The 27,500-nt window shown below is 39.3% G+C and overlaps 1 protein-coding gene across 13 annotated transcripts in view; it reads left to right on the forward strand.

Annotated features, from left to right (window-relative positions):
• Positions 1-27,500, forward strand: part of LOC135200757 (homeobox protein cut-like) — a 504,978-nt gene that overhangs the window by 248,785 nt on the left and 228,693 nt on the right. For 11 of the 13 annotated variants that reach the window (XM_064229372.1, XM_064229370.1, XM_064229371.1 and 8 more), the window contains one exon: positions 20,685-20,735. The exons of the other annotated variants lie outside the window; for them this stretch is intronic. In XM_064229372.1, the coding sequence (XP_064085442.1) occupies positions 20,685-20,735 (51 nt within the window). The remainder of the gene's footprint in view (positions 1-20,684; positions 20,736-27,500) is intronic. 13 annotated transcript variants of the gene reach the window in all.

Here is a 27,500-nt window from a genome sequence, read left to right on the forward strand (position 1 = left end):
AGGGATTTTACATACACATGAACGGGCTGATGTGCGAATTTCACATATGTATTACCATATATTTAAGTCATAAATATCTTATTTATATGCAGAAGCAGAGATTGCAGGATAATGAGGCATGAAACCCATTATTTTCAGAATCGTGCATAAGATTTAGAATTTAATAACATGATATTGCTTCATATGAATTATTGTCAGAGGGATGGTGTGAAGTGGACATGGATTTATTTAATAAACAATGTGTAATCGACACTTACTGGTTGCGTTATTTGAAAATTTCCCCGGGCAGAATGTTGCCGTTTGGAATATGTTAAGAATAATTTTATGAGCGGAAATATTTTCAGAAATGTTTTAGTAATATTGTGACGCAGGTGACAAGTGTAATTGTGTTATGGACAATGCTCGTGCGTATGTTCTAAGAAATAGGCATTTACATCGTGCCAAGAATTATAAATTTATTAGCAACGTTTTATTCTTCACAAGTATTTTTACTTGTTTTTTCAAACGTCTCTCCCCACCCAGCTCTTTTAGAAATGATGGATCTGGTTCTGAGCAAGTTTTCGGGATGAGTTTGCAAGCCCCATGCCTGTACTTCATCCTGGTTACGAGACACCACAGTCGTTCAGTGTCCAGGTACACAAGTTACTGCTTATGTCAAGAGGAGCAGTGGGCTTTGATAAATCCAGTCTTGCTCGATCGAGAATCGAACTCGGATTTTAAGTCGTTCCCCAAATCCCAAAAATGCAATGCGTGAAAATATTGACATCAAATCAGAAAAGCAGTTCATATATTTTCCTCTCATTTCGGTGTATTTGTTCTTCTCTTTATGCCAGTATTATTCCAGGCCATGCTCTTGAAAATATTTAGGTCCTGTGCATAGCCCCCCTTCCGGTGCTGCCAAACAAATTTAATCATTCTCTTATAAAGATTTCTTTGTTGATTGTGACTCAGTTGGCTTCACCCTAAACATTAGCGTGAATACGATATTCTCTGGCATTTCTAGATGCGCTTGAATATATCTATGGAATAGTTTATACTAAGAAAAAAAAAAAAAGAGATGACAACAAATATTCAAATCTCAGCAAAAACAGCCATTAAGAAATCCCAGGACACGTAAGACCAAGTGAAAAACACAATCATCATTTCCTCACGACATCGACATATCCTTACAATGTTTGTCTTGAAGGCGAACAGGGCGGCTCTTTCTCTGGGGAGTAATAACGACTACCATTTTTCTCTCTCTCTCTCTCTCTCTCTCTCTCTCTCTCTCTCTCTCCTTTACACAAACAAACGCAACGAATCATTAAACATTGTCATTGAATTTGGACTTCTAATCACTGTTTGACTGACAATTTAATTTTATTGATACGTTTTTTTTGTACCATTTATTTCTGGATTCTAAATTTGTTTTGACATATAAATGACATCCTAATACAAATATCCTGTCCAAGTAATGTTTTTGGGTAATATCAATCTTTTCGATTTAAAATACTTGTTGAATATAAAAGTAACGGACATCGCTGACGCTCTGTTCTTGAATATATATATATATATATATATATATATATATATATATATATATATATATATATATATATATATATATATCATATATATATTATATATATAGTGCGTGTGCAGAATATGTTTGTGTATGCGTATGATCCTTTTACTTTTGTAACGCTTGTAGCTCGAGAATCATCTATCATGTTCATAAGTGGATAAGCTAGTCCTACGAGGCTGCATCATAGCGAGCTCAGCTTGCATAACATTGTATCGTATGAAAGCCTATTAATGAAGGTCTCGCCCGTTACTCAGCCCATATATACTATGTCTCTTTCGCTATACATCAAGGATCCTAAAAACCGTCTGTGAGAGTGTCGCTTGAAGGTGAAAATTTCGATTTGCAATTCAGATCGGTGTATGAGAAGCAGATAGCCTTCAACACGTCATATTGAATTGAATGTGACAAGGGGAGAGAGAGATAGAGAGAGAGAAAGAGATAGCGCCGAAGCATTATTGTTTTACTTAGTCATAGATACGATTTTTTTTCCAAAGCTCTGTTATATGGATGTGTTTGCCGTGGATCTCTCTCTCTCTCTCTCTCTCTCTCTCTCTCTCTCTCTCTCTCTCTCTCTCTCTCCTAATCTCGCTTTTGGAGTTTACGCCATAGTGAATATGGTTCCTTTTATGCAAATACACTAAAATTCAGTGTCAGGATCAGTCCTCTTTGGAAGGGGTCTAAGAACCATGGTATTGCATTAGCGAGACCTTCCATAAAAACCACCAGCACGGGGGTATACGGTTAAGTAAAAGAGGTTTTAGGGGGGAGGTCGAAAGGATCTCGTCGATGTGCTTACTTGCTGCTGCTGCTGCTGCTGCCATCTGGTGCCTGAAAAAAGAAATAAAGGGGACGTACATTAAAGGGTATTTTTTTCTCGGCTCGTTACAGAAGTGTTGCGTGTATTTTACATAAATTTTCTCAAGTTGGTTGAAGGATGTAATTTTATTTACTGATGGGAATTTTATTAGGTTGAGGGTTCATCTTCCTCGTCGATGATGTCTTTTGTGTATCGCATTTCTTGAAAAGGGTCTAACCACAAAAGAAGCCGATTGGCGGATTAGTGGCTGCGTCAGAATTTACTTAATGTGCCACAGTGGCTCATCTTGCCCGCGCTCGCTGTCCTCTTTATTCTTTGTTTTGGATGTTCTGTGCGCAATGTCTTTGTCGAGAATCGCCTTCTTTTTACCACCAACGCTCATTGGAATTGGGTACACGTAAGGGGAAGGAAGCTTTCAAGCTCCCAGGGATCTTAGAAGCGGAGGCTGAGTGAAGTCAAGACTCCTCCACAGTGTTTCCGACGCCAGATTAAAAGGGTTGGGTCCATTATGGCGAGATGGGGGAGGACTTCTCGGTCGGATGCAAAGGTTGCCGCATGTCAGCTGACGGTGGCCCCTTTGGAAGTCTTGTTTGATTAACACGACACGTTTTACCGAAAGCTATACCAACAAATATAAATTTCTGAGGGGTTAGGCGTTGGGCGGGAAGTAGGGTGTGGGTGAGAAAGAGAGCTATTTGCGGCGCCAATTGACAAGTCATGGGCGGGAAAGGGTTTCTTTTTTATTCAACACGTGGGCTTAGAGATTGGGGGATTTCAAGGCACCGTGGGTAATATGACTGATCGAGGAAGATGGCTTAGATGGGAGTCAAGGTTACAGAGGAACTGTGTTTGTGCGTGCGGGTGTGTGTTTGTGTCTTTCTGTACATGAAGGGCAGAGGCTAAGGGCGTAGGAGGTGGCGGGAGTGTGGAAAGACGAGGAGGACTTGATGTTGAGAACTTAAATATCCTTAACTATATTAAGGCTATGTTTGGATGTGTTTGGAAAAGGTTGTTGAAGAAAGTGATAGAAATGATAAGTTAACAAGCATAAATACAAAGGATGAATGGTGCTGTCTTTAGAAAATTGTATTCCAGTTCTTTGTGTATTAAGAGAGCGACAAGACAAGCGGAAAACACGTCGACTGGGGAAAGTCTCAGATACTTAGGACGTGACTAGTCTCTTATTGTCGTAGACAGACTACTCAAATCGTTTTCGCTTGTTTAAGGAATTACTGCCAATCTCCTAAACAGATTTGATTACACTGAAAAGTAGGGCATGAAAATAGTAAGGAAATTTAGATAATCCCTGACGTTATTTTCCCTGTGCTGAAGTCTGAAAGAAGCAGTGATACGGCGTTGTTTTATTTCTGAGTCGCCTACACTGCAGGGCCATCGAGTTCAAAGACATAATTGCTCCAACTCTTTATGCTTTGAACCAAGCTCCCAAAAATGATGAAATGTCTTTAGACAACAGTAGATAAGGATGTCTTTGATAATAATGGCCCAAAAGGGACCAAGGAGGGAAGATAAGAGAAAGGATGGTAATATCATCTCGTTAAGTAGGACGAGAGAGAGAGAGAGAGAGAGAGAGAGAGAGAGAGAGAGAGAGAGAAGGGAGTGGGGGAGAGGGGTTAGTATGGCCATTGCCAAACCGTGAAGAGATTATCAAATGAGCGGCGGCGATGACATACACGCGCAGAACGTCACCAACAGCAGCAGCAGCGACTATCTGCAAATTATAATGAAAACAAACCATGAATCTCTGAGAGCCATCCCTCGGCCCTTCTCTACTATCCTACTTCAGCTTCACCCCCTCCCTCCCCTCCTTCCCCCACCTTTTGGCGGTATAGGTTGTCCTAAACTGAAATCTCTATATAGTTCATTTTAGTTCCGCTGACCCCTTCCCTCCCCTCTCTTCGCCTAACCTTTCGAATAAATTACTCCTACCTCTAAAAGTCCCCCTATGCATCCTCTTCCCCTTCCGAAGAGACTTGAGTAACGAGTCTCAAAATCAAACCATGACTAAATTCTTCCCACTCCCTTCCTATCCCGCATCCCTAGCAAACAAACAAGCATGTCTTAAAAATCAGCCCATATCATCCTTCAGCCTCCTCCTCCTCCTTCGCCTCCTCCTCCTCCTCCTCCTCCTCACTTCCCCTCCCATTCCCCTTCCGAAGAAACGAGTATGTCTTCCTCCTGCTTCCCTCCACTTCTCACTTCCCCCTCCCATTCCCCTTCCGAAGAAACGAGTATGTCTTAAAATAATGTTGGCCATACGCTGGCAGCCGAATCCAATTGTCTCCGAGGACTATTTTAAAACCGCCACTTGCTCTGACAAATGCAGTGGAGTCCAATAAATTCCCACTTGAGTAAGAGAGGAATGCCCGCTTTCAGAACCTTTTTGACGCGTAACAGCCGTAACTACTGCGTTCCTTCACAAACAGCAACAGCAGTAGAAGAATTGGTAGTAACCATCCTTGGAATACCAAAGAATCGTGCCCATTTATTTAGAGTAATCATCAGCCCGGTCTTTTGTTGATGGGTTGGTCAATACAATAAAACCCTGCAATCTCTCTCTCTCTCTCTCTCTCTCTCTCTCTTCTATCTCTTCTCTCTTTCCTCTCTCTCTCTCTCTCTCTCTCTCTCTCTCTCTCTCTGACTGACTGAAGTAATATATAGTACTGCGTTGCTCGGATACATGTCTCGATAGTTATGAAGGTTCTTTGTTTTTAATTGAGTTAGTGCTAATGTCACGTTTCGGGGTTATAACAGTTTTTTCCCGCTTTATTGTTTGTGTGTGTGTGTGTGTGTGTGTGGGCGCGCGCGCACGAGAGAGAGAGAGAGATATGATTTGGGATCAATCTCGGCATAAGGTATCATTCGTCAGCGGAAACCTGAGGAGCATACATACTTGATTCGTTGAAATGCATCTGAATTTTTCTTGTATCTCTTCACCATACCCAGTTGTTGCCTTTCTATGCGCGCGCTGTGCCCACGCCGAGTTATCTCCTCCTCCTCCTCCTCCTCCTCCTCCTCCTCTTGTTCCTCTGAATTGCCTATAAGACCCAAAGAGCCAAAGTCTCCTAAAGGTTTCGCCGCCGTGTCCTCCCGCCACCACCACCACCACACAACCGCCGAAGCAATTGAGTCAATCAGAGACTAGAAGGATCGAGCAAAGTGACTGATTGAAGTGGAGCTCAGATCTCCTCGTCGATGGGGGTGAGCTGATATTGAAACCCCCCGCCGTGTGGAACACCCCTTTGGAAGCAGAGAGACAGACAGACAGACGAACGAACGAACGAATAGACAAACAAAGACCTTTTCCACTTAACCCATCCATCCCCGTTTTGTTATAGTTATTGCATTGTTCTCTCTTAAGATGATAATTGTGTTTATTTCAGTGTTCATCACTGTTCTGCTAGCATTCCCTGCCTCGGCCAGACTACTCATCAACAGATACACAGTAATGATTTATTTGTGATGAGAATTCGTGCAGTGGCATTATTTTGTTATTGGTCGGCGGAAGAAGTTAAAAACATTGAATTAAAAGCAATCAGTGAGGGCGCAGCTGGTTGCATTTTTTATGTCTTGTTGAATTAGCTATTGTTTAAGGCTTGACCTCGCGATAAAAGATACTACGAGCCGTTCTAACAAGGAAAGATTAATTGGCATAACATATTACTCCATGAAACGTGTATTTTTTTTAGCATTATTTTATCCGATGATAGGACGGTGGAAAGCAGCGCCTCGTGATCCAATTATTCAATATTCTAGTCTTAATGAAGGCTATAGAATCAGTGAGAAAGGAGGGACGAGAGAAGAAGAGGGGAATAGAGGGGAGATGGTGTAGATTTGGCTTACCGGGGAAGGGTGGGAGGAGGAGGTAGGAAGGATAGGAAGTGTGTGTAGAGGAGGAGGAGGAGGATAACGGCCATATAACATCACGTGACTGGTTCATTGATACTGTTGAATGATCGTTTGAGTGGGATAATTGCGGGACCCGCGTTTCTGAGACCCCCTTAAAAAATATGTGGGTATAGAGGAGTGAGTGAGTTTGGAATGGGCACCATAAAAATGCCCGCATGCCCCCCAAACACTTTATATATCTACGATCACCCTCACCGACCACTCTCCCATTGCCCCTCGCCTTTCTTTCCCCCTCCTCCCCGCACCCCCTTCCCAACCTCGATTAAGTTTATCATTATCACATGTAATTATTGGTTATAGGGAAGGGGGAACTGGCTCTCTCTCTCTCTCTCTTCTCTCTCTCTCTCTCTCTCTCTCTCTCGTGACTGGGATGAGGATTATCTTGGGCTTTTCGTCCCATAGGACCACTGATGACACAATCCGTGATGGGAAAGTCTTAGACTTCAGTGCCTCGTCCATTCTGAAAAAAAGAAAAAAAGAAGTTCTTTATTTTTTCTTCCATTTGGCTTTTGAGCAAAGGCATCACGAGCGACCGTCTGGGCATCATATGATTATAACGTTCAATTGGTGTCATATGAAATGTGCAGCAGGTAAATGACCTTGAATGAAGAATGGTACGTAATACTTTGAACACCGATGTTTAACATGTAAATAATGATTCATGCGACCGTTCTAATTTTGTCGACATTATTTTTAGGAAGAGAGGAATGTTTGCCTTACCGACATGAATGTGCGAGCATTGGAGAGTAAAGCAGTCTGATCTCACTGTACTTTATTGACGAGTTTGAACTGCCCTGTTATTTATGTTACTAACGTACATTTATGTTATCAAATAATTCCTTTCATAAAGTCCCATTTTCTTATTACGAGTTCCCTCTATAGGTTGCCATGGCTCTCTTGATATTACAACTATCTCCTTTTATGCACTTGATTAATTTATAGATATGATTACTAAAAATAACTGTTTACCTTTAAATTAATTTAAAGATTACTGACGTGACTTTATGGATATTAAAAAAAAAAATCAATTTTCCTCTTGCATATTGACATGACCGAAGCCAAAATAGTGATTCCATCTGGTCTCGTTCTGAGTCCTGTCTTTTGTGGATTTGATGTTTGCCTAACGAAGCAAAGGAGGTCCCCCTACCCCACAAAGGAGGTCCTCCTACCCCCCCCGACCTTTCATCCCATTCTACCAGCCTTTCACTGCTTTGACTGATGACCAAATTACACACTGCACAAAAAGAAAAATGAAAAAAAAATGGAATGCTTGGTAGTGGTTATTGAGAGAGAGAGAGAGAGAGAGAGAGAGAGAGAGAGAGAGAGAGAGAGAGAGAGAGACGATACTGAGAAAGACTAAGAAACTTTGAAATAAGAAAATGAAGTTTAGCATCAGAACAAAAATACACGAGAGGAGAAAATATTAAAAATGCCATACCCTGGGAGATCCCCTCCCCAGGGAGGAGAGCATCTCCAAACCCTATCATTAGATTTATATCTAATGCCGTTGCTTATGACGACGACGAAGGCGACGACGATGATGGGGACTTAGTACACAGATCACAGATGGATTTAGAGTGCGACAATGAGTATGTCGGACGAATGATTTCGACACAGCTGTCGGTGTAAGTGGATTGAATGAATGACGTCAGACCCTATTCCGAGGACCCTCTCAACATGGTATTCCTTGTTACCCCCCTTTTTTCTTTTTTCTTTTTTTTCCGTCGGACACTTTTTTTATATATACGGGTGTTTGTTTGTCTTCCAAGTTACGACTGGCGTTGGTTCGTTTGTTCGTGCTATTTGTTTGTGGAATGGATTTGTATTCGGAATCCTTCTACTATGTTGGTTTTACTGGTGTTTAGGAATGCTTTTTTTCTGTCTCAATTTTTATGGATCGTCTCTTTGGCTTTATTGCAGTTCAAAGACTTCATTTTGTCTTTTTTTTCTCGCACACGCTCTTGCACGTACTCTCATATACATTCTTTTATATATATATATATATATATATATATATATATATATATATATATATATATATATATATATATATTAAGCTAAAAATTTGTGCATTTTTCTGTGAGGTATGTGAAAGAATGTTACTAAAGTTTAAAATCATTTGAAGTTAGAAGTTAATGGAAGAAAAATACAGCAGTCTCAGTCGAAGAGAGATTTTCCAATAGAAAAAAAGGAAAATTCTTTGGCGATGATCAAATGAGTATTATTTAAGCATCAAAATCCCGAGGTCAATAAACAAATCTTAATACACAAGGGGTTGGTGGGTGTTTTTGTGTGGTGTTTGGTTCTTAGGGGGTGTGGTTCCGTGGTGGTGGTGTGGTTGTTTTGGATTTTTTTGGTTTGTGGTCGGTTGTGGTGTTGGAGTCGTTGCGTTGGATAGGGTGGGGGTTGGGGGGGGGGTGGGGGTGGAGGTGGTGTTTTTGTGGGGTGTGTTTTGGTGGTGGGGGGGGGTGGGGGGTGTGGGTTGGATGGATGGGTGAAGGGGTATTAGATACCACTCCTCCCCCTCCGCTGATGTGGGGCATGGGGTTGGGCGGGGCCCTTGGGAGAAACCACAAGGAAGCTTTTTTGGGGGAGTAGGGAGGAGGGGAAAGGACTTCTTTATCAGCACCCCCATCACAATTCGTGTTTTAAGATTGAAAGGAGGTGAAACGGGATCCCCCAAACTCCATCATCTCCCAGGGGTCTCTCCATTCGGCGTTAGGGATTCGGTATTAGGACGTCCTAGGAAAATATAAGGGATAATCTTCTAGTTCTAGATGTCCCGGGCATCACAGGGGATATTTAAGGGTGACATCACGGGAGCTGCCGTCGTAGGTTTGAATGTATCTCGAAGCAGCTCGAAGCGACTTACAGATCCCATTTCTGATTTTGTGCTTCGTCTATTCGCCTCCTACGTCGTGGCGTCCTGTTTTAGTTCTGCGGAAATATTTTCCTCTTGTCTGTTGCATAAAAAGCGAAAGGAGAGTGAGAGCGAGAGAGGGAAGATAAGAATCAGTGTTCGTCACGTAAGGCTTCTATTCCCATGGAAAGGGAATAGTCTGCAAAAATGATAGGCTTAAGCATATAGAGTGACTTCGCTATCAGATGATCGGCCCCGTGAAGGATTTGAATTCCTATGTTTTTTTTTTTTATAATAAATGAAGGATTAGGGGATCGTCTGGCGTTCAAGATCACCTCCTGTTTTAGAATGGAAAGCCGACTCCAAAAATAATGTATCGAATTTGAGAGTGAATGCAGGAATTCCAAAAGAAAACAGAGAAATTCTGAAGAAAAACTTGAGTTTTTATGATATAAAAGGGGGTGCTGGGAAGACAATTTATAACACTTCGTTATTTTCTTTGTTTCCTTTTTTTTATTTGTGATAAAAAAAAATTATTTTAAATTTTGAGACAAAGTTGGACCGAGTAAAAGGAAGAAACCACGAATGACGGATAATATTTATTGTTTCACGATTTTCAGTAATGGTGATAAGCCGTAATTTTTGCTCTTCTGTTTCTTCACTCATTGTGTATTTGATCACTTTACTTTTTATATATTTTCTATTTCCTTTACCTCTGACGCATGTTGTAAAAATTACTGTTGCAATTTTGCCAAACACAATGAAAAAAAAAAAAAGGTTAAAAATATTATGGAGTTTGATGTCCGTGCAAGAGAGGCCCAAGTGGGGATGGGCATTAACGACGTCGCTCCTATTGGACGGCATCAGGAAGATCGCCCTTACGGAACGGTCCCTTGACCCTGATATCTCCCAATCCTTGACACTCTAAACAACTCGGCTAACAAATCCAGTGAAAAATCTAAAATCCCTATGAAATCCAAGACTTCGAGCCAGATGGTTTCAAGAGACTCGCAATAATCACAAGGAGAAAAAAAAGAATAGAGGGAAAAATGGAGAAAACATCCCAGACATTCCATAAAAGAAAATGAACTAATGGAGTATCGGGAAATTAAATGTTAACCTTTTTGTATCGTGAGGTCTTTGCTGTAAGAAATGGAGAGAAAATGTTGTGCACGGTTCAACACATATATATATATATATATATATATATATATATATATATATATATATATATATATTATATATATATATATTATATATCATATCTATATATATATATATATATATATATATATAATACATATATATAAAATGGTATACTTATAATAATAACATATTTCCAGGTTATTATAAAAATGGCAATGATAAAACCAGGATATGCTTCCGTGAAATACAACTGAAGTTGGAAAGTATTACGATGTATACTTAAACGCTGACCGCAGGTCGTAAATGTGGCGCATTTCTAATCAGAATAATTCATATAAAAGACGTCCTATAATTTCATTAAAGGCTATTGTTATTTCCACCGGGAGTTGCATGCATTAGGTAGACTCACGAATTTACTGAAATTAGTTTACGTAGCTGTCAGAAGGGCTACTTGTCTCCCTCTTTTAAAATGTATATCCGTTATTATTAGCCCACAGTCGAGATACAAAGTGAATCTGTGCTTATATACTTGTTTGTATGTTTTTTTTATTATTTTTTTTTTACATATGGGTAGTGTATTTTCTGTAAGTCTGCGGAACATGGTAATTGCGCTGAAAATGAAATCATAATAATAATGTAAAATTTCATTATTATTATTATTATTGAGCGGGGTTATAATAGGACTTGTGAAGAAAAAGGTTCTCCCTTTGGGCCAAAGAAGCACAGGAAGCAGAGATCGACAAAGCTCTCAAAGAAGAAGGAAAGGGTTAGAGAAGTCAATCTCCCAAGAATGGTAGGATATCAAATCACTCATGGTGCCAGTGAGCTAAATAAAGCAGAAGGGAGAGAGGGGGATGGATGAGGGAGGGAGATGGGGTTAGAAGGGGGAGTGTTTAGGAATAAGGGTTCTCCTGGATGGATAAGATGGATGGATGGAAGGAAGGGGGGAAAGGGTGTGGGAGGTGGTCCATGTGATTTTGTTTATTTTTATGTCTGGTGTTAAGAATGCCTAATCCCCTAAGGGTCCTGATGGTGCTGCTGTAGACGACCCCCCCCCCCCCCCCCCACCTACACACACACACACGCACACAATCACCTTTTCTATTTAATAGGCTTTGAATCGTTCGTTGTCCAAATGAAAAAGGCATCCTTTTTTTCTTCATTTACTAATTAATTTTCCTTATGTTATCTCGCCTCTGTTCTGCATTGAAAATTTGTCCTTACCCTTGCGAGTATTCTTGTTTATACATTTTTCATATTTTCTCCCCGTTTTTCCATTACGTATGATGCTTTGTTTTTTTTTCATCGGAAGGAAATTATCCGTATCCTTTTTTGTCAATACATTCATCTTTTATTTTACTGACTATTGTATTGATAGCGAACTGTATTATACAAACTACATATATTTTTTTATTACAGGCTGCAAACTTCAAGTATTCTAAAAGCATTTCTTTCCTGGAGAAGAATTAATTTATCTTAAATGAGCGTCATAACATCTTCCCCGAACTTCCCCAAACTTGGGGATTCTCTGAGACAAAACAAACGCGCATCGAACCCAATATCTGAGTGCATTTTCATTAGCAGTCTCAGTTTATGGCCGCTCAGAGGGCCAAACTTAACAACATTCTTAGCCGTAAGTTACTCTGAGCAACTTGATTTGGTTTAATTAAAGCTAAATAAGCCTAACGAGCTGATGACGTCCTCGGCTGGTTTGACTGTGGCGGCTTCTGGCGCGGAACGAGCAATCGTTAGGTTTCCTTTCGGCGCTTGGATTGGAACTTTTTTTTAGTCACATTTATATATATATATATATATATATATATATATTATATATATATATATATATATATATATATATATATATATATAGCAGTTGACAGCTTGTTAATAGTATTTTTTGTTTAAAGAAATCCCCATATTGAGAAGAGTAACAATGGAATCGGAATAAAGATGAGTGTTGAAATACAAGGATTTCTTAATAATTTAAATTTAAATTTAATAAAGTGAACGCCAAATTTTGTTTAATTTATATTTCTACAAAGGAAATCCTTGTAGAACACTTCGTTTTCATTCCGATTCCATTGGTTACTCTTTTCAATATGGAGATTTGTTATATTATATATATATAGCATCTATATATTATATATATATATATATTATTATATATATATATATATATAATATTTAGATAATATATTTATTTTATTATTTATTTATATGTAGATTGCAATATTATGTTTCATATATCACCTCTTTCTCACTTCACATTCCAAGACGATTTTCGTTTTCTTCTTTATCCGCATCTCTTTTTGATTAAGTGTTTAAGATTTTTTTTTTTTTTTCCATTAGAAAAATTTGAAGACTAACGGAAACGTTAATATCCCTTTTCTTTCAAGCTATAAAACGTACTAGCTAAGTGATATGAGACGAAGGAATTTCTCTCTCTCTCTCTCTCTCTCTCTCTCAGAAGTTGTGTTATGTCTTCAGAAATGACTCGATACCCCCTTCACATCCGCCGTATTCACAACCCATCGCCCCTTTGTCTCCTCTCTCCACTTTTTTTTTTAACTTCTTCCATTACCCTAGTATGTACCCATGACGACCCCTCATCTCTCCATTCCCTCCCTACCCTGCATGGCATCCCCCTTTACCCCTATCAGCGTTTCTTGAAGGAGGAGGAGGAAGAGGAGAGAGAGAGAGAGGCCTTTCGGAAGGCGCCCCGACAATCCTTTTTAACGGCCTCTATCGTCGCTCTCTTAAAAGCCTTCGATAACACAGTTTCTGAGATGGCGATGCTCCCAACTTTTGCAATTAAAACTCTCATCAATGCTTTCACTTCCCCGTGGAGATCATAATTAATCTTTTACGCTCCCCTGATGAAAGGTAATCTTGGGATGAAGACACGGGGGTGAGAGCTTGTCCCTCCAGCATCGCTGGGGATCCCTGAAGGGAGTACAAAATAAGAGAGAGAAAAAAAAGGTTGCAGCATGGCAAATGGTTCGGCAAAAGTACATCGGATGGAAAGATGGGGCGGGTTTTCAGAGATAAGGTTATGGAAACTTAATAGCGAGTCGTCCTATCTGTGGCAGAATTCTATGAGTATGGACGAGAGAGAGAGAGAAGAGAGAGAGAGAGAGAGAAGAGAGAGAGAGAATTAACAGGCAGGCTACATATGGAAAGGGAGTTAGACCAAAAAGTAAAAATGAAAAGAGAAAATGTATATGAATCACTTTGGAAAAAAGGGTCGATGAACAAGTCGGGGGTTCTCGCTTAAGTGAATATTTTGTTTTATTTTCCATTGACCGCATATTTTATTATTTTAGGATGTATAATTACTTTGTCCTCTTATTATTCTCTCAGTTGCCTTGTAGAAGGTCAAATTTCGGAGCTAACCACAGTAATGTCTATTTACGCAATATTTTGTTGTATTTATTTCTATATTTTTGCTGGTATTTCAACGCGACTAGATTATTCTGGTTTATCCAAGCCTTTGTTGTATTCGTAATATTATTCACCAATAGCTGACTTTCGCCGTCGCTCTATTTTCCCTGATTTTTTATTCTTTTTTTCCCTTTTTCGCTTTGTACCCGTTTTCTCTACCCTCGTTTATTGTTAATCCTCTTCAAGTCTCTCATTTTCCTTTTCTGCGTTTTCTGTTGCCCTCGTCACTCATTTTAATCTTTTCTCTTCTATTAACTTACTTCTGTGTGTATTTTATTCGAATTCCCTTCGCCCGATAAAATTGACAATATTTACTTTATAAAATCGAACTGAACTAATGAGATCGTTAGCCCTGTATTTTCAACAAAAGTTTTTCGTTCATTTGTTTGCCAGTGCCGTATTTCCCTGATTTTTTCTGTTTTCATATTACTGCATTTTTCCCCGTAGATTCTGCACATTCATATGGTTTACATTTTCCAGGATATATTTGTATGTATTTTTTTGTGCTTCCAACTGTTAGTCTCTGCTGTTCCCTGGTTTTTGTATTCCTTTTTCTTATTTTCCATTTTTTACGGTACGTTATTTACATTATTCATTAATTTATATTAAATGTAGCTTGTTTGAATTAATAGATATACACATGACGGTAATAATTGCCAACTGATAATAAGTGGATTATTATTATTATTATTATTATTATTATTATTATTATTATTATTATTATTATTATTATTATTTTCCGACATTCCTAGGACATATCTCTTGCAAAGATGATCACTCAATATCACTCAAATTAAAACAGGTGTGATTTGGTGGAAGGAACGCTGAGATCATCCAGTTGAGGGTTAACAAGAGTTTGGTGGCTAGGCATAGTATATAGGTATGGAAGTCGACATCAGTGTTTATTTTGTCCGTGCTAGGTAATCCAAAGTCTTTTGAGTATCATTTTTTTTTCAGGCTTACTTAATTATAACGATTGGAAACGTCGTCAGTCGCGAATGTTTGAATGGTCTTCATTCTTGCTTTCGTAAGAGGTCTCTCAATACCTCGTCTCTATTGGTGCTGTATACGTGGAAGCTTTCTAATACAAAGGATTGTAATCTAACATTCTGCCCCTTTCCGTTCTGTGTCATGGTCAGTGGTCCAGTTGTATCGCTGGTGATTGGAAGCTCTCCTGAATGAGTTATTAACTGGAATTGGAGCGTTGTATGCGCGCACTTATAGAAAATAATTATGTTCGTTCTTGAATTTATTCCAGTATTTCATTGTGTCTTCCCTCTTTTGTACTTTTTTCGTCTTGCATGATTTTTCTTCTTTGTTTAATGAGGGACATATTAAAAGCACCTAAGTAGTCATGGTACTTTCAAAACCATACAAGCACTTGCAATAGATCGTTCTGCTCCACTTCAGAGCATTGAATGAAGAAAAGGAAGAGAAACCGTCTCAGTGGCGTAAAGCTTCTAATTTTGAAGAAAGAAGTACCATTAAACGATACATTTTACTAGAAAATTTGTCAGACTAGTGGGGATTGACTTGGCTAGAATGATCCCAGAACAGGATCAGATCGCCGCCATATTTGCAAGCAGAATACCGCCAGAACGCATAGAGAAAACCGCCAAAAAACCTATCCAGAATAAGACCAAGCGAGTAGAAGCAACGTGCCTGTTCCAACCCTTTCCCGCCGCCATAGATCATTCATTATAAGTGACTTTTGATCCGGGCCAAAAGGGATGGATTCAGATCGCATTCAGATGGGGCTGAAAAGGATCCCAGGCCATAATCTGAACAGCTCGACGTGGGATGGAAATGTGTTTGGTTTTGCCATCTATTGAGGCGTTTTCGGGGGTGGCAGACGCACATGGGGACGGGCGTTGTGGATGGGCGAGGGGGCATGGGTACGGGAAGAGGGGAGGGTGGCGTAGGGGTATAAGTGTAGGGAGACGGGGTTTTGAGTTTTAGTGAAGATGTAAAAAGGCCATTTAAGAACTCAAACCGAGTCTATGGGATCAGTTCTGTTTGTTCATCTTCGGGATCCTTTTCGGAATTTAGGGCGAGTTATGATCAAGAATGATGGCGCGCCTTCACGCTAAATATAAAAAGAAGAAGAAAAAGACGGCGAAGAAGAAGAAGAAGATTTGTTGGTTGAGCTTATTGTCATCTTTATTCATGTCTGAAGACTCTCTCCCAAACCTCGTTATTTGGATTTCAGTTGATCCCTTTAAGATTCATTTGGAATTTGGCCCGCTGGTAACGGGGTGGAAAGATTTATGTACGTGTTTGTCCGTTTGTTTGTATGAGGCGGGTTGCGTATTAATACCATTTTTTTTTCTTTCTTTTTGCTGTTGACTGGGGAAGTTTATGGCAAATATTGCAACTCCGATTCATGCTTTCAGTTGGCATAACATTATTCATTCTATGACAGATTTTCGCATGATGATTGTCATAATTCTTACTGTAATATTTATAACCCTCAAACTCTCTGCTGCTGTGGATATCAAATGAAAAGATTTTCCGTTTCCATACGAGTTCTCCTCCATTTATAGTTTAGGCAATAAATTATACTTATAATTCTCTCTCTCATTTTTTCCTCTTGCCTATCCTGCTCTCTCTCTCTCTCTCTCTCTCTCTCTCTCTCTCTCTCTCTCTCTCTCTCTCTCTCTCTCTCTCCCTCCTTCCTCTCCTGTTCTCCCCCGTCTCTTATTTAAACCCTATCTTTTATTCTAACTAGGTATAAGCTTGTTCTTCGCAGACCCCATTCGTAGCCAGGAACCTTTAATCCGCGGCATAAAGGGGTTGAACAGCGAACACAACATAATATCATATCCAAGGCATTGTATTACCTCCCAGACATCGATAATATACGGCATATATTTACTTATCCCGTTTATCTAGCGAAAAGTATACCCCTTGTGCGAGCAGAGGTGTCCTCCCCTATCCCCCAGCTTCCTAATCCCCTCCCTCTTCCTCCGTGTTCCCTCCAATATGGAATTATTCTTGTGTTTCAATCATCTGCGTATTAATACATTGCATCTGCATGACAAAAGGGAATGAGATCAATTTTGCAGCAGTTTCTTTTTCTCAGTGGTTGGGGTAAACGCATACACGAGAGCTAGTGATTTTCTCCCCGTAAGAGAAATATCTTTACACTGGCTCAAATAACTTTGCTCCATTTCCAAATATCTCTACCCTCCGAAGTGTCTTGTAATATTAATCCATTAACTGATTGGTACATGACGAGGTATTGGTTTGGCAAAGGGATGCGGAATCCTCTGACTTCGATTTTTCCTTGAAATAGTAGATGCTGGTTTCAGAAATACTATTTCACGCTTGTTATTCGTTAGGTGATTTGTTCAGTGTAAGTGAAATTTTCCACTTCTTCAAACGTTAATTTATGTTGCAGCATGGGTCCGGTTATTACGTTATACTTTTATTACTGGAAATTAGTAATGTAATGAAACGGGTTGTTGTTGTTGTTGGCTTCTGAGAGTTCCAAGCTGTCAATCTCTCTTTCTTGGAATTCTGATTTGACGAAATTTCCATCACTTTTCTTTAACTGGTTAGCCACCTCCACCCTTTTTAAAGTTGAATTCATATGCCTTCTTACCTCCACATCATTTTCTTTTTGAAATATATAGTCCTTCTATGGTCTCTCTCTCTCTGGTGACACTTAATTGCGAAACGAAATGGCGGAAACTCGTTACGCCTTTCGACACGAGTTATCTGTTGGCAGTGAACATTCTGAACATGCTTCTTTATCAACAACAGTTCCCTCTGTCACCAGGAGCCGTGATTGCAAAGTCTGGACTCTCCCTAGTCTCCCCTGCTCCCTCCCCCTCTCTCCCTCCCTCCCCTTTTCTCCCGTTCCATCATCGTAAAGGTTTCCCTTTACCTCATGCCTTCACTTTTTTTTTTTTTTTACACTCAAACCTTTCAATCGTTTGATGACATTTAAAAGATTTGGCATTCACTGTTACGTCTGTCAAAAAAAATGAAAAAGTCTTCACAATTCAGGAGGCATTTTTGAGTCAGGGACAGAATTGTGGGGATGATAGCCCCCCGGGGGATGAAAAAAGGGGGTTGAGGTGCCTGGTGACAGGTAAAGTTTCAGAAGCCTTTTCGAGAATGGAGGACATTTTTGAAGCTTTCCCGAAACTTTAGGATTTTTTTTTTTTTTTTTTTTTTTTTTTTTTTTTTTTTTATTTTTTGTTTTTTTTGCTGCTGATAGATATTCAATGTTCAGAGGCTGGAAAAGTGTGGAATGATTTCCAGAAATCAAAGGCAACATTTACTTGTGATCGATAGATGTATTGTGTTTCTGATTTTGTATGATTTGTATGAAGGAAAAATAAATGAAATGGGAGCTGCATTTTCCATACACCATTTGAAAGAATTGCAAGGAAGCACATTTTTCTTGGATCTATCAAAACACTCCATCATTACTTTAAGAGTTTGTTACTTTAATAGTTTTATTGATATTTTGGTATTTAGTCATACAGTCTTCTAACAATCATTATGACCCCTTTTTTCAAACAGCTTTAGAGCGCAGAGTTTGATCGATATTAATATAATAAACTGTCATGACAATATCTGCATTCATCGATGCTGCCGGAGCGCGCAAGAAATCGCGTTTGATATGCCCTGCGTACGAGAGACGGGGGATGGGGTATAGGTGGAAGAGGGGAGGCGGAAAAGGAGAGGGGAAAGGTGAGGAGGAGCGCTAGTGATAAGTTAGGTGGGGGAAGTAGGGTGGGAGGGGAGACAGGCCGCAAATAGCAATAACTGATTCGAAAAGTGATCCGGCGTTTCAGATTAAACGCGATTTGAAACTTTATGAAATATTTTGATTTGTTGTAGATGTCGAGAACAAGTGTAAGTTAATATGCTGTACATGACAAGTTATGCGCTTATTCGCTTTTTCATATACAAGTGTACTTAGTCATTCCTTTCTTTTCTATTATTATATATATATATATATATATATATATATATATATATATATATATATATATATATAATAATGTGTGTATGTGCCTATAGTCCACGCAAACATTTATTAAGTAGCTCTCTTGTTTATAGATTGTTGAGGTCGACCATCTGAAGTTATCATAGTAGGCGATTAAATATTGTGTATAATGGCGTTGTATACATGAGACGAAGCTGAAAGTCATCGTCTGCCATAAAACATTCCCTGACGAGGGACAAAAACGGCTGAAGATGAAGGATCATTTGAAGCGACCAGCTTTTATTAAGAGAAGCTTTTGTTTAAGGGCTGCATATGACAGTCATTAACACGGAGTGCGCTCTCTCTCTCTCTCTCTCTCTCTCTCTCTCTCTCTCTCTCTCTCTCTCTCTTTCAAATTTCTTTCGAATCTCCTGTTACCAACTGCCTTTTCCTCATTAATGAGGTTCCATTTTGGGGCTTTTACGAAGATGAAGGAAAAAAATGGGTAAAAAGTCAATGATTGGACGACGTTTTCCTTCCAATCAGCGGAATGTTTTTGATGCTCCCTATAGTTATGAATCGTGTTGTACTTTGGAGGAGAGAGAGAGAGAGAGAGAGAGAGAGAGAGAGAGAGAGAGAGAGAGAGAGGACTCGTGTAATCCTACACCGTCGGACGTGTGGAAATTCGTCGTAAATCTAAATTCATACAGTAATTGCGAGCATCAGTCAAATGCAGCGTCTGGTGGTCTCTGGCATCTGGCACTCATTTGCATATGGCACTGCGGCATTATATAACATTTTGACAGCACCCCAGTGTCACCTGATCCTAGCCCGGAGAAAGAGAAAAAAATCGCCTCGCTCATTTGCATAGTTGGACATCGTATGACTAGCAAGTTTCTGTTCTTTTGAAATTTCGGATGGTTTTGGGGCCCTAATAGTGTGGGAAATAATGCCCGAGTCGGCAACCGTCAAGCACCCCCCCCCCTCCCCCTTAACACTGCACTCTCACGCACTTACAAACACACGCACACACACATACACGCTCGTTAATAAATATTTTGCCTTTCGGGCCATAATATCCCCCCAGTAGGGAATTTTTCGGGTCCAAGATTATTGTGTTTGATGTATTCATGATTAAGGATGCAATACTCTCTTATTTCGGGAGCCCAAATGTATGCAGATTTGATGATGCCTTTAAAAGGGAGGTGTTCATTCTGTGTACTTAGATGCATTACGGGACTTTTCCCTCTTTCAAAATGGCGTGAGGGTATTCTTCTGTGATTTATGGCCAGCTCTTCGTACATACACGGCTCTCTCTCTCTCTCTCTCTCTCTCTCTCTCTCTCTCTCTCTCTCTCTCTCTCTCTTCTCTTTTGTATTTCGTTTTTTATATTATTACTGTGGAAGTTATGTATTCTTTTCTCTCTCTCTCTCTCTCTCTCTCTCTCTCTCTCTCTCTCTCTCTCTCTCTCTTCTCTTTTGTATTTCGTTTTTTATATTTTTACTACTGTGGAGGTTATGTATTCTCTCTCTCTCTCTCTCTCTCTCTCTCTCTCTCTCTCTCTCTCTCTCAATGGGTTTTATGTAATGGTTTTTTCATATGATGATTAATTTTTTTTATTTACTTAACCTCAGGATTTTAAACCTCAGGATTTTAATGATCATTTCTGCGTAGAAAAGTTGGCAAAATTTTTTTATTGGTGTTTTCTGTGGCGACTCTTATTTCAACTGAAGCCAATACTACGTGTTTCCTCTTCTTTTCACGTGTCTTTTTTTTTTTGTACAGGATCTCATTTGTGTGCTTTTGAGTGAAGTTTTCTGTAATGTCCGAAGTCTTCTTTTATAGACAAAATAGTAACTTATCTTTTAGGTTTTCCCTCTAACTATAAAAAATTATATTTAGTTTAATTTTTTTGTATGAATGGAGTCATCTTTCTAAAAAGACGTGTTGGATGAAAGTCTCACCGACTTCTCTTTTTCTTTCCCAGGTACGTGAAGCTTCTTCCTCCATCTCAGTATCATCATTATCTACTGACGAAGTAAGTCTCATTCTTGTTTTCCTTTTGGATGGGTGGTGGGTATTGGGTGTTACCGTTATTTATTTGTTTTAGGAATATATATGTATGTATATATCACATACATACATATATATATATATAATATTATATATATATATATATATATATATATATATATATATATATATATATATATAAGGAGCTTCAGCCATGGTACCATGAAATGGTTTTGTGTAGCGTGACGATTATTCTGAAAACCAAAGGGCTGACAGATTTTTATTTTTAAGATATCCAGAATTGTAAGTATTGCAATATTTATAGTTTCATGATATATACGATGCCTCAACTGAACATTGTTTAACACGAAAGTTATTTTAGCATATCGTAAAAATCTAATAATAGGTTAAAATAACAGTGGCATCCCCTTGTGAGAAGTGTCGGTCAATAATCAAAGAGTGATCGACGATCAACTGACGATGATTGATACTAAACGATGAATGACATGAAGTGATCGATAATCATCGAATGACAATGAGCGATTGAGACGTGATGGTTCGGGCTGATTGTTAACGTGATTCATGACTAGAGTAATAAATTTAATATGCCTAAATATAAATAGACATCTGTTGCGGTAAAGAAAGCGGGTGTGATTTTATTTCAGTCGTTTGTTATTGATTGAGACATGACAAGTGTTTTTTTTATCTCTCTCTCTCTCTCTCTCTCTCTCTCTCTCTCTCTCTCTCTCTCTCTCTCTCAAGTGACTGATTCAGATTTTCCGTCGCGGACAACGACGGCGAAGTGCAATAATTATGTTTTTATAATTATTGACTTAAACATTCACTTGACTGAAGTTTCCGACACATCGAGTACGTTCTTCCGTTTCGAAATACTTTTGTTCCTCTTTGTTCCACCATGATTTGATTCTCTCTCTCTCTCTCTCTCTCTCTCCTCTCTCTCTCTCTCTCTCTCTTTCTGGTCGTTACGATACAATTCCTACTTGATTCGTTTATTCAAATATGCATCATCATATCCCTCGCCATTTGTGTCATCATTTCTCTTAACGTGGTCCCTTTTCCTCAAATCTTGCTTCTAGCTACCGTCCTTCCCTTTGATTGTTTTAGCAGTTTTTGGAATACGCCAGGTCTCTCTCTCTCTCTCTCTCTCTCTCTCTCTCTCTCTCTTTACGGCCCTCTAACACCAACACCATGTTCCACCCCTCCCCTATCCGCCGTAGCATTGTCCTCTTGTGTCTCCTCCGATGGACGTCATAAAACATTGCTTCCTCAACTCTCTCTCTCTCTCTCTCCCTTCCCCATACTACTGCTGCTACTACTGTTCTTTTTCAAGCCTGAGGCCACACACTTCATTAGCATACAGGGAGTGGGCGGCTCGTTCCCACGATCTTTTGGTGGGCGGCAGTTGGGCGTTTGGGGTGGCAGGAATGGATGGCAGGGTGTCATTTGGCCGGCAGGACTCAAGAGGGTGCGGGAAAGCGCCTTCTATGTCGGCGGCGTCTCCTGCTGTTGCTTTTGCTGCTAAGCTGAGGTTGACAACACTGGTCGTAATTACTTTATTACATTTTCTTGTTCTACTTAGTCCTCTGTTTTTTTTTTTTTTTTTTTTTTTTTTTTTCCGATGGACGGCGTCGGGTGCCGCGTTCATGCTAAGGGGACACTCTAGGTTCATTTAGCTTTAGACACTTGATCTGATCGCATCTTGACATGTGTTTGCTTTCGTTTCATGTCTTTAATTATCACCAAAACGCTCCCAGTAAAATTGTGTTTGTGTGCGCAATGTGGAGATAAGCAGTTATGAAAAATGAAGCAAAAGCGAATGAGATGATAACAGACTAAAAAAAAGAAACCGAATATGAGAGAGAGAGAGAGAGAGAAGAGAGAGAGAGAGAGAGAGAGAGAAAGCAGATGCCGGGTAATGTAAGGGTTTCTTCCCTCATGACATCTTTCTTAACCCCATCAAAGGCTATGTGAATGTTCCTAGGCCTAATGGGAGGCGGAGTGAGTGATGGCTCGGCATGGTTCTTTTCCCCCTCAGGAGAATCAGCCAATGTATAATGTATGCCGTACTCGACAGGTGTCTGCTCTGTGTCTGGGGCCTCCATTCATGTTATACATTCTGGCCATGCACTGACCGCGGAGGTTGGAAGGTGTGTCACGCCATGAGCTCATGGTATGAGATGAGTCGTGACAGTAGCTCGAATTGCTGCGTATTATTAACGTAAAGGACAATTGATTTCGGCTCTAGGAGTCTGGAGAGATTTTTCTTCATTAAAACATTCTCGAACTATTATTATATTTGCTGTCTGTAGTATTCGTTTCGCTGCTATCTGGCCTCTTGGGATACATGTGATGCACCCGTTTCAGAATAAAGAATATGAATTGTTTAAATTCCCGAAGGATATGAGAGTATCCTCCGGAGACAGCTTCCCGAGACCTCCGCCGTCCTTGAAGTCACCCAGTGGTCTCCTCTTAGGAGTCTTCCCGCCTCCTCTTCTCTTCCTCTTAATCTTCCTCTATCAATTTGAAGCTCTTAAGAGCCCCAGCGATAGAAAGAGTGTGGGAAAGTGCTTGCAAGGGAGGGAGGGAGAGAGGGAGAGAGAGAGAGAGGGGAAGGCGTCCTTTCCATCCCCTCCCTATCTTTCGCTCTCCCCTCGATCGCTCCCTCCTCTGTCTCCACGCTCCTTGCCCTCTGCTGTCCCTCTGCCATCGTCCAGCGTCCCTGTTTATTAACCCTTTTCTCCGATTTTGTGCGCCTACGCTTATCATTTATGCTTGTCTATTTGTCTGTCCATTTATCTTTTTCTGCATTGCATATTCTGTATATGTATTTATATATATATATATATATATATATATATATATATATATATATATACATATATATATATATATAAATATATATATATATATATATATATATATATATATATATATATATATATATATATATATATATATATATAAAGTATATGTATATATATATATACAGTATATTTCTCCCGTTACGTAAAGGCCCAAAGAACGTGTTTAAAGCGTGAGACAAAAGTGACTATGAGAAAAAGTTATGTATGCCCTCCCTCAGCTGTGGCATATTCAAATTTCCCAGACAGTTATGAAGCACTTAAATCAAAAGGTGGTAGGACAGCGGGGCTGGCGGAAGGCGAGGTCTATGAATGAGAGAGAGAGAGAGAGAGAGAGAGAGAGAGAGAGAGAGAGAGAAGGTTTGTGGGTGGGGGAGAGAGTGTTGGGGTATCGAATTGTTATTATTATATTATTAATGATACAGCTGTTACTCTAATTCTGAGAAATTTTGGATATTGCAAGAATAAAGATGTGAATTTTAGTTTGTTGGTTAGAGACGGAGAGATCGACGATGTCCTGGACTATTTTCATAAATTAAACTTGGGCGTTCGTTATAATAACCTTCCTAGAGATGTGTGGTTGAGTGACTCGGCGCTTTGAGAAGAGAGAGAGAGAGAGAGAGAGAGAGAGAGAGAGAGAGAGAGAGAGAGAACAAAATGTCACAAAAATCCTGCTTTTATCATAGTAGAAGGAAAGTATCACATTGAAAGCAGTCAACGCGGTCGAGATGGGCATCTCGCCATCTTGACATTTTACAAAGTATTAGTTTACAAAGGAAATTGTTTTAGCCTTTGAAAACCAGTGTATATATATATATATATATATATATATATATATATATATATATATATATATATATATAATTCTGGAAACGTTCTTTGTTGTTTCTCATCCGAAAATAAAACGTTAAGTTAAGGCCGTTCCTTCCGGACAGAAGGGACTTGAGTGCCACTTCTTACCCAGCAATTAATGTTTCACGTCACTTCAGTTGATGGTAACGATAATTAGAATTCTTTATTGGTGCTCTCGAGATAACTTTTAATGGCATTGTTTGCCGGGGCGTTGTATCGGGAGCAGCCTTTGAAATTATGTTATGCGGCGCTGTTTTAAATATGACATGTGGGCCGCATGTTGGCAGCCATGTTGACTGACTCCTAATGGCGGCGCGCACCACTTTGGTATTAAAGTCTTTCTTTGCTTCTTTTTCGTAATGCTTAGGCTTCTGATGGACGGAAGCAAACGACCAGCGTTCACAGAGAGAGAGAGAGAGAGAGAGAGAGAGAGAGAGAGAGAGAGAGAATATGGTGATTTTTCAACTGAACATGAGATAATATTCTGCAACAAATTAATGAAAAAATTATATTAGCTTGTAAACTTTTGATTTCATATTGGTTATTTTGTTTATGAACATAAACAGGCTTGATGTGGAAGTCTTGAAGCATATTAGTGTGTGTGTGTGTGTGTATGTATGTGCGCTATGCGAGAGGGACTTTCGTTGGTGTTATGTAAATGAGACTAATAAAGTTCAATTGGAGACGATGGAATCCAACTATGCGATAGCAGCAGTCTCTCTCTCTCTCTCTCTCTCTCTCTCTCTCTCTCTCTCTCTCTCTGTATAATTCCAATGTAATGTTTGGGAAGCGATGGAGGCTACGGCTGCAGTACAACGGGTGTGTTAGAAAGAATGGTAACATTTTTTCTATTATATTATAATTATTAGTTGTCGAATTGAATCATGAAAATACAGAATCACGTTAGGAATAAAGTAGATTTTACGTTGCATGAAGATAAGTTTTGTAAAAAACGATGAAATTGGTCCCTTTTTTTTATAGGACACCAAACTCTCTCTCTCTCTCTCACACACATTTATTATTTCTCTCTCTATTCTCTCCTTCCCTCAGTCCTCCCTCCCCTTCCATCGGTTGGCTGATGGTGCCCCAAGAATGTTAATGACGAAAGGGTTGAAAGAGATAGGAATGGTCTTTTATTACGTTAGGAAAAAAAAAAAAGTGATCATTGCCCCTTGCGTACAATGATGCAGATACCAGTAATGCTAGTATTAATGATCTTGTGTGACTGGCTTGCTATTTATTATTTCTTCAGTCATATTATATTATTATATATATATATATATATATAATTATATATATATCTATATATATATAATATATATTATATACACCAACACACACACACAACACCACACACATATATATATATATATATACACCCACACAACCACACACACACACACACCACACATATTATCGTATATATATATATATATATATATATATATATATACTATATATATCTAATATGTATATATACATGGATAAAAGAATTTTGTACGACTGACTTATTCTACTTTGAACACATGAATTTTATTACTGAATGCAACAATAAGACTCATGGTCGTTATATTTTGTATACTGAGTATCATTGTGAAGTCACCAACATTGTGGTATTGATGAAAGAGGCAGCCGTTGCGAGTTCTAAATCGACACCGATTATATATCATTTATCACTGTCTTTTTAATCGGTTTCAGAAGATGTGCAATAATGTCTCCTTAATTAGTTCAGTTATTGAATTTACTTTGTCAGACACCGATTCGGGTTAGCGACGTTAATGGGCTGCCCACGATGTCATCTCCGAGGCTTTAAGGCTGTTAATTGTGTTCTGTTGAGGACGTCAGTGTAATGTACAGCAGAACAGACATCAACGATAATAACGACGCTGATACGCAGGTGATTAAGATGAACATTATAACATTGATCAGGTCGGGAATCGCTTGCATTGTCATGTTTGGAATAACAATGAGAACATTTGGTTTAATTCTGTTCGAAATGAGCCAATAAATGACGGAAATTTGTTGATTGTCCATAAAGTCCGGCTGCTCTCTGCACGACTATTTAGAGAATAGAGAAATAATGCAACCAGAGTTTGGATATATACGCAATATAACTCAGCCTCGGTCGGTGTGTGTGTGTGTGTGTGTGTGTGTGTGTGCGTGTGCGTGTGTGTTTGCTTGTGCGCGCCTGCGTGCGGGAGGGCCAAAAGAGAACTTTAGTGAGTAAGGGAGGATTGGTGGTAGAAATGAATCTCGTCTGGTGGAAAAATTTTTGGTTTTTGTTATCTTTTTTTACATTGTTGACTTATGATATCCCTTTAAATGAGTGGACACGGGACGGACCAGATAATGCTGTTATTCTTCCCTTTGATATATTTATCTTACAGTAGTTTACTGCAGTCTTATAGATGTAACATGTGATTTAAGTCGCAGAGTTGCGCATTACAAAGTTAATTAGTGTATTTGTGATGTCTTTGCTTTCATAATACTGCTGCAAACAATTGAGAACGCAATAGACGACATGCTTTCTTGAAAATAGTGAGTTTAGTTTTGCATTAATCACTTGTCATCCGCAACTTCGCAAGAGACGACTTTCGTTTTTCTACTGTATTTTCTGAAATAGCCACCAAGGGAAAAGGGGGCGATTGGGAGCGCAGTATCGAATCCCCTCCATGAATATAGGGAGAAGGAGGTTGGGAGAAAGAGTGAATGCCACGCCTATGGTTTTACAAGTCTCCAAGATGCCCGAGGTGGAAGAAGAGATGGGTAGTTGTAGGTAGGGGATTTTGGTGGCAGCGCAGGGATGCAAAAGTCGGACAGATTGACTCAATTGCTTCACTTAGTCACCCACACAAAAACACCCCGAAAGGATTCCATCTTCTCTTTTTTTATGGAGATTGGATAGAGAGGTTTGGGAAGCAAGGATCCCCGGCTAGGATGAGAGTTAGGAAGAGGATACTCGTATAGTTACGTAGATATTTAGTCACTAATAAAATAAAAGAGGTACGGGTATAGAAATAGGATAGGATTATAACTAATAACAAACGCATGGTGAA

The sequence above is a fragment of the Macrobrachium nipponense genome, chromosome 27, assembly GCF_015104395.2.
Source record: "Macrobrachium nipponense isolate FS-2020 chromosome 27, ASM1510439v2, whole genome shotgun sequence".
NCBI lineage: Eukaryota > Metazoa > Arthropoda > Malacostraca > Decapoda > Palaemonidae > Macrobrachium > Macrobrachium nipponense.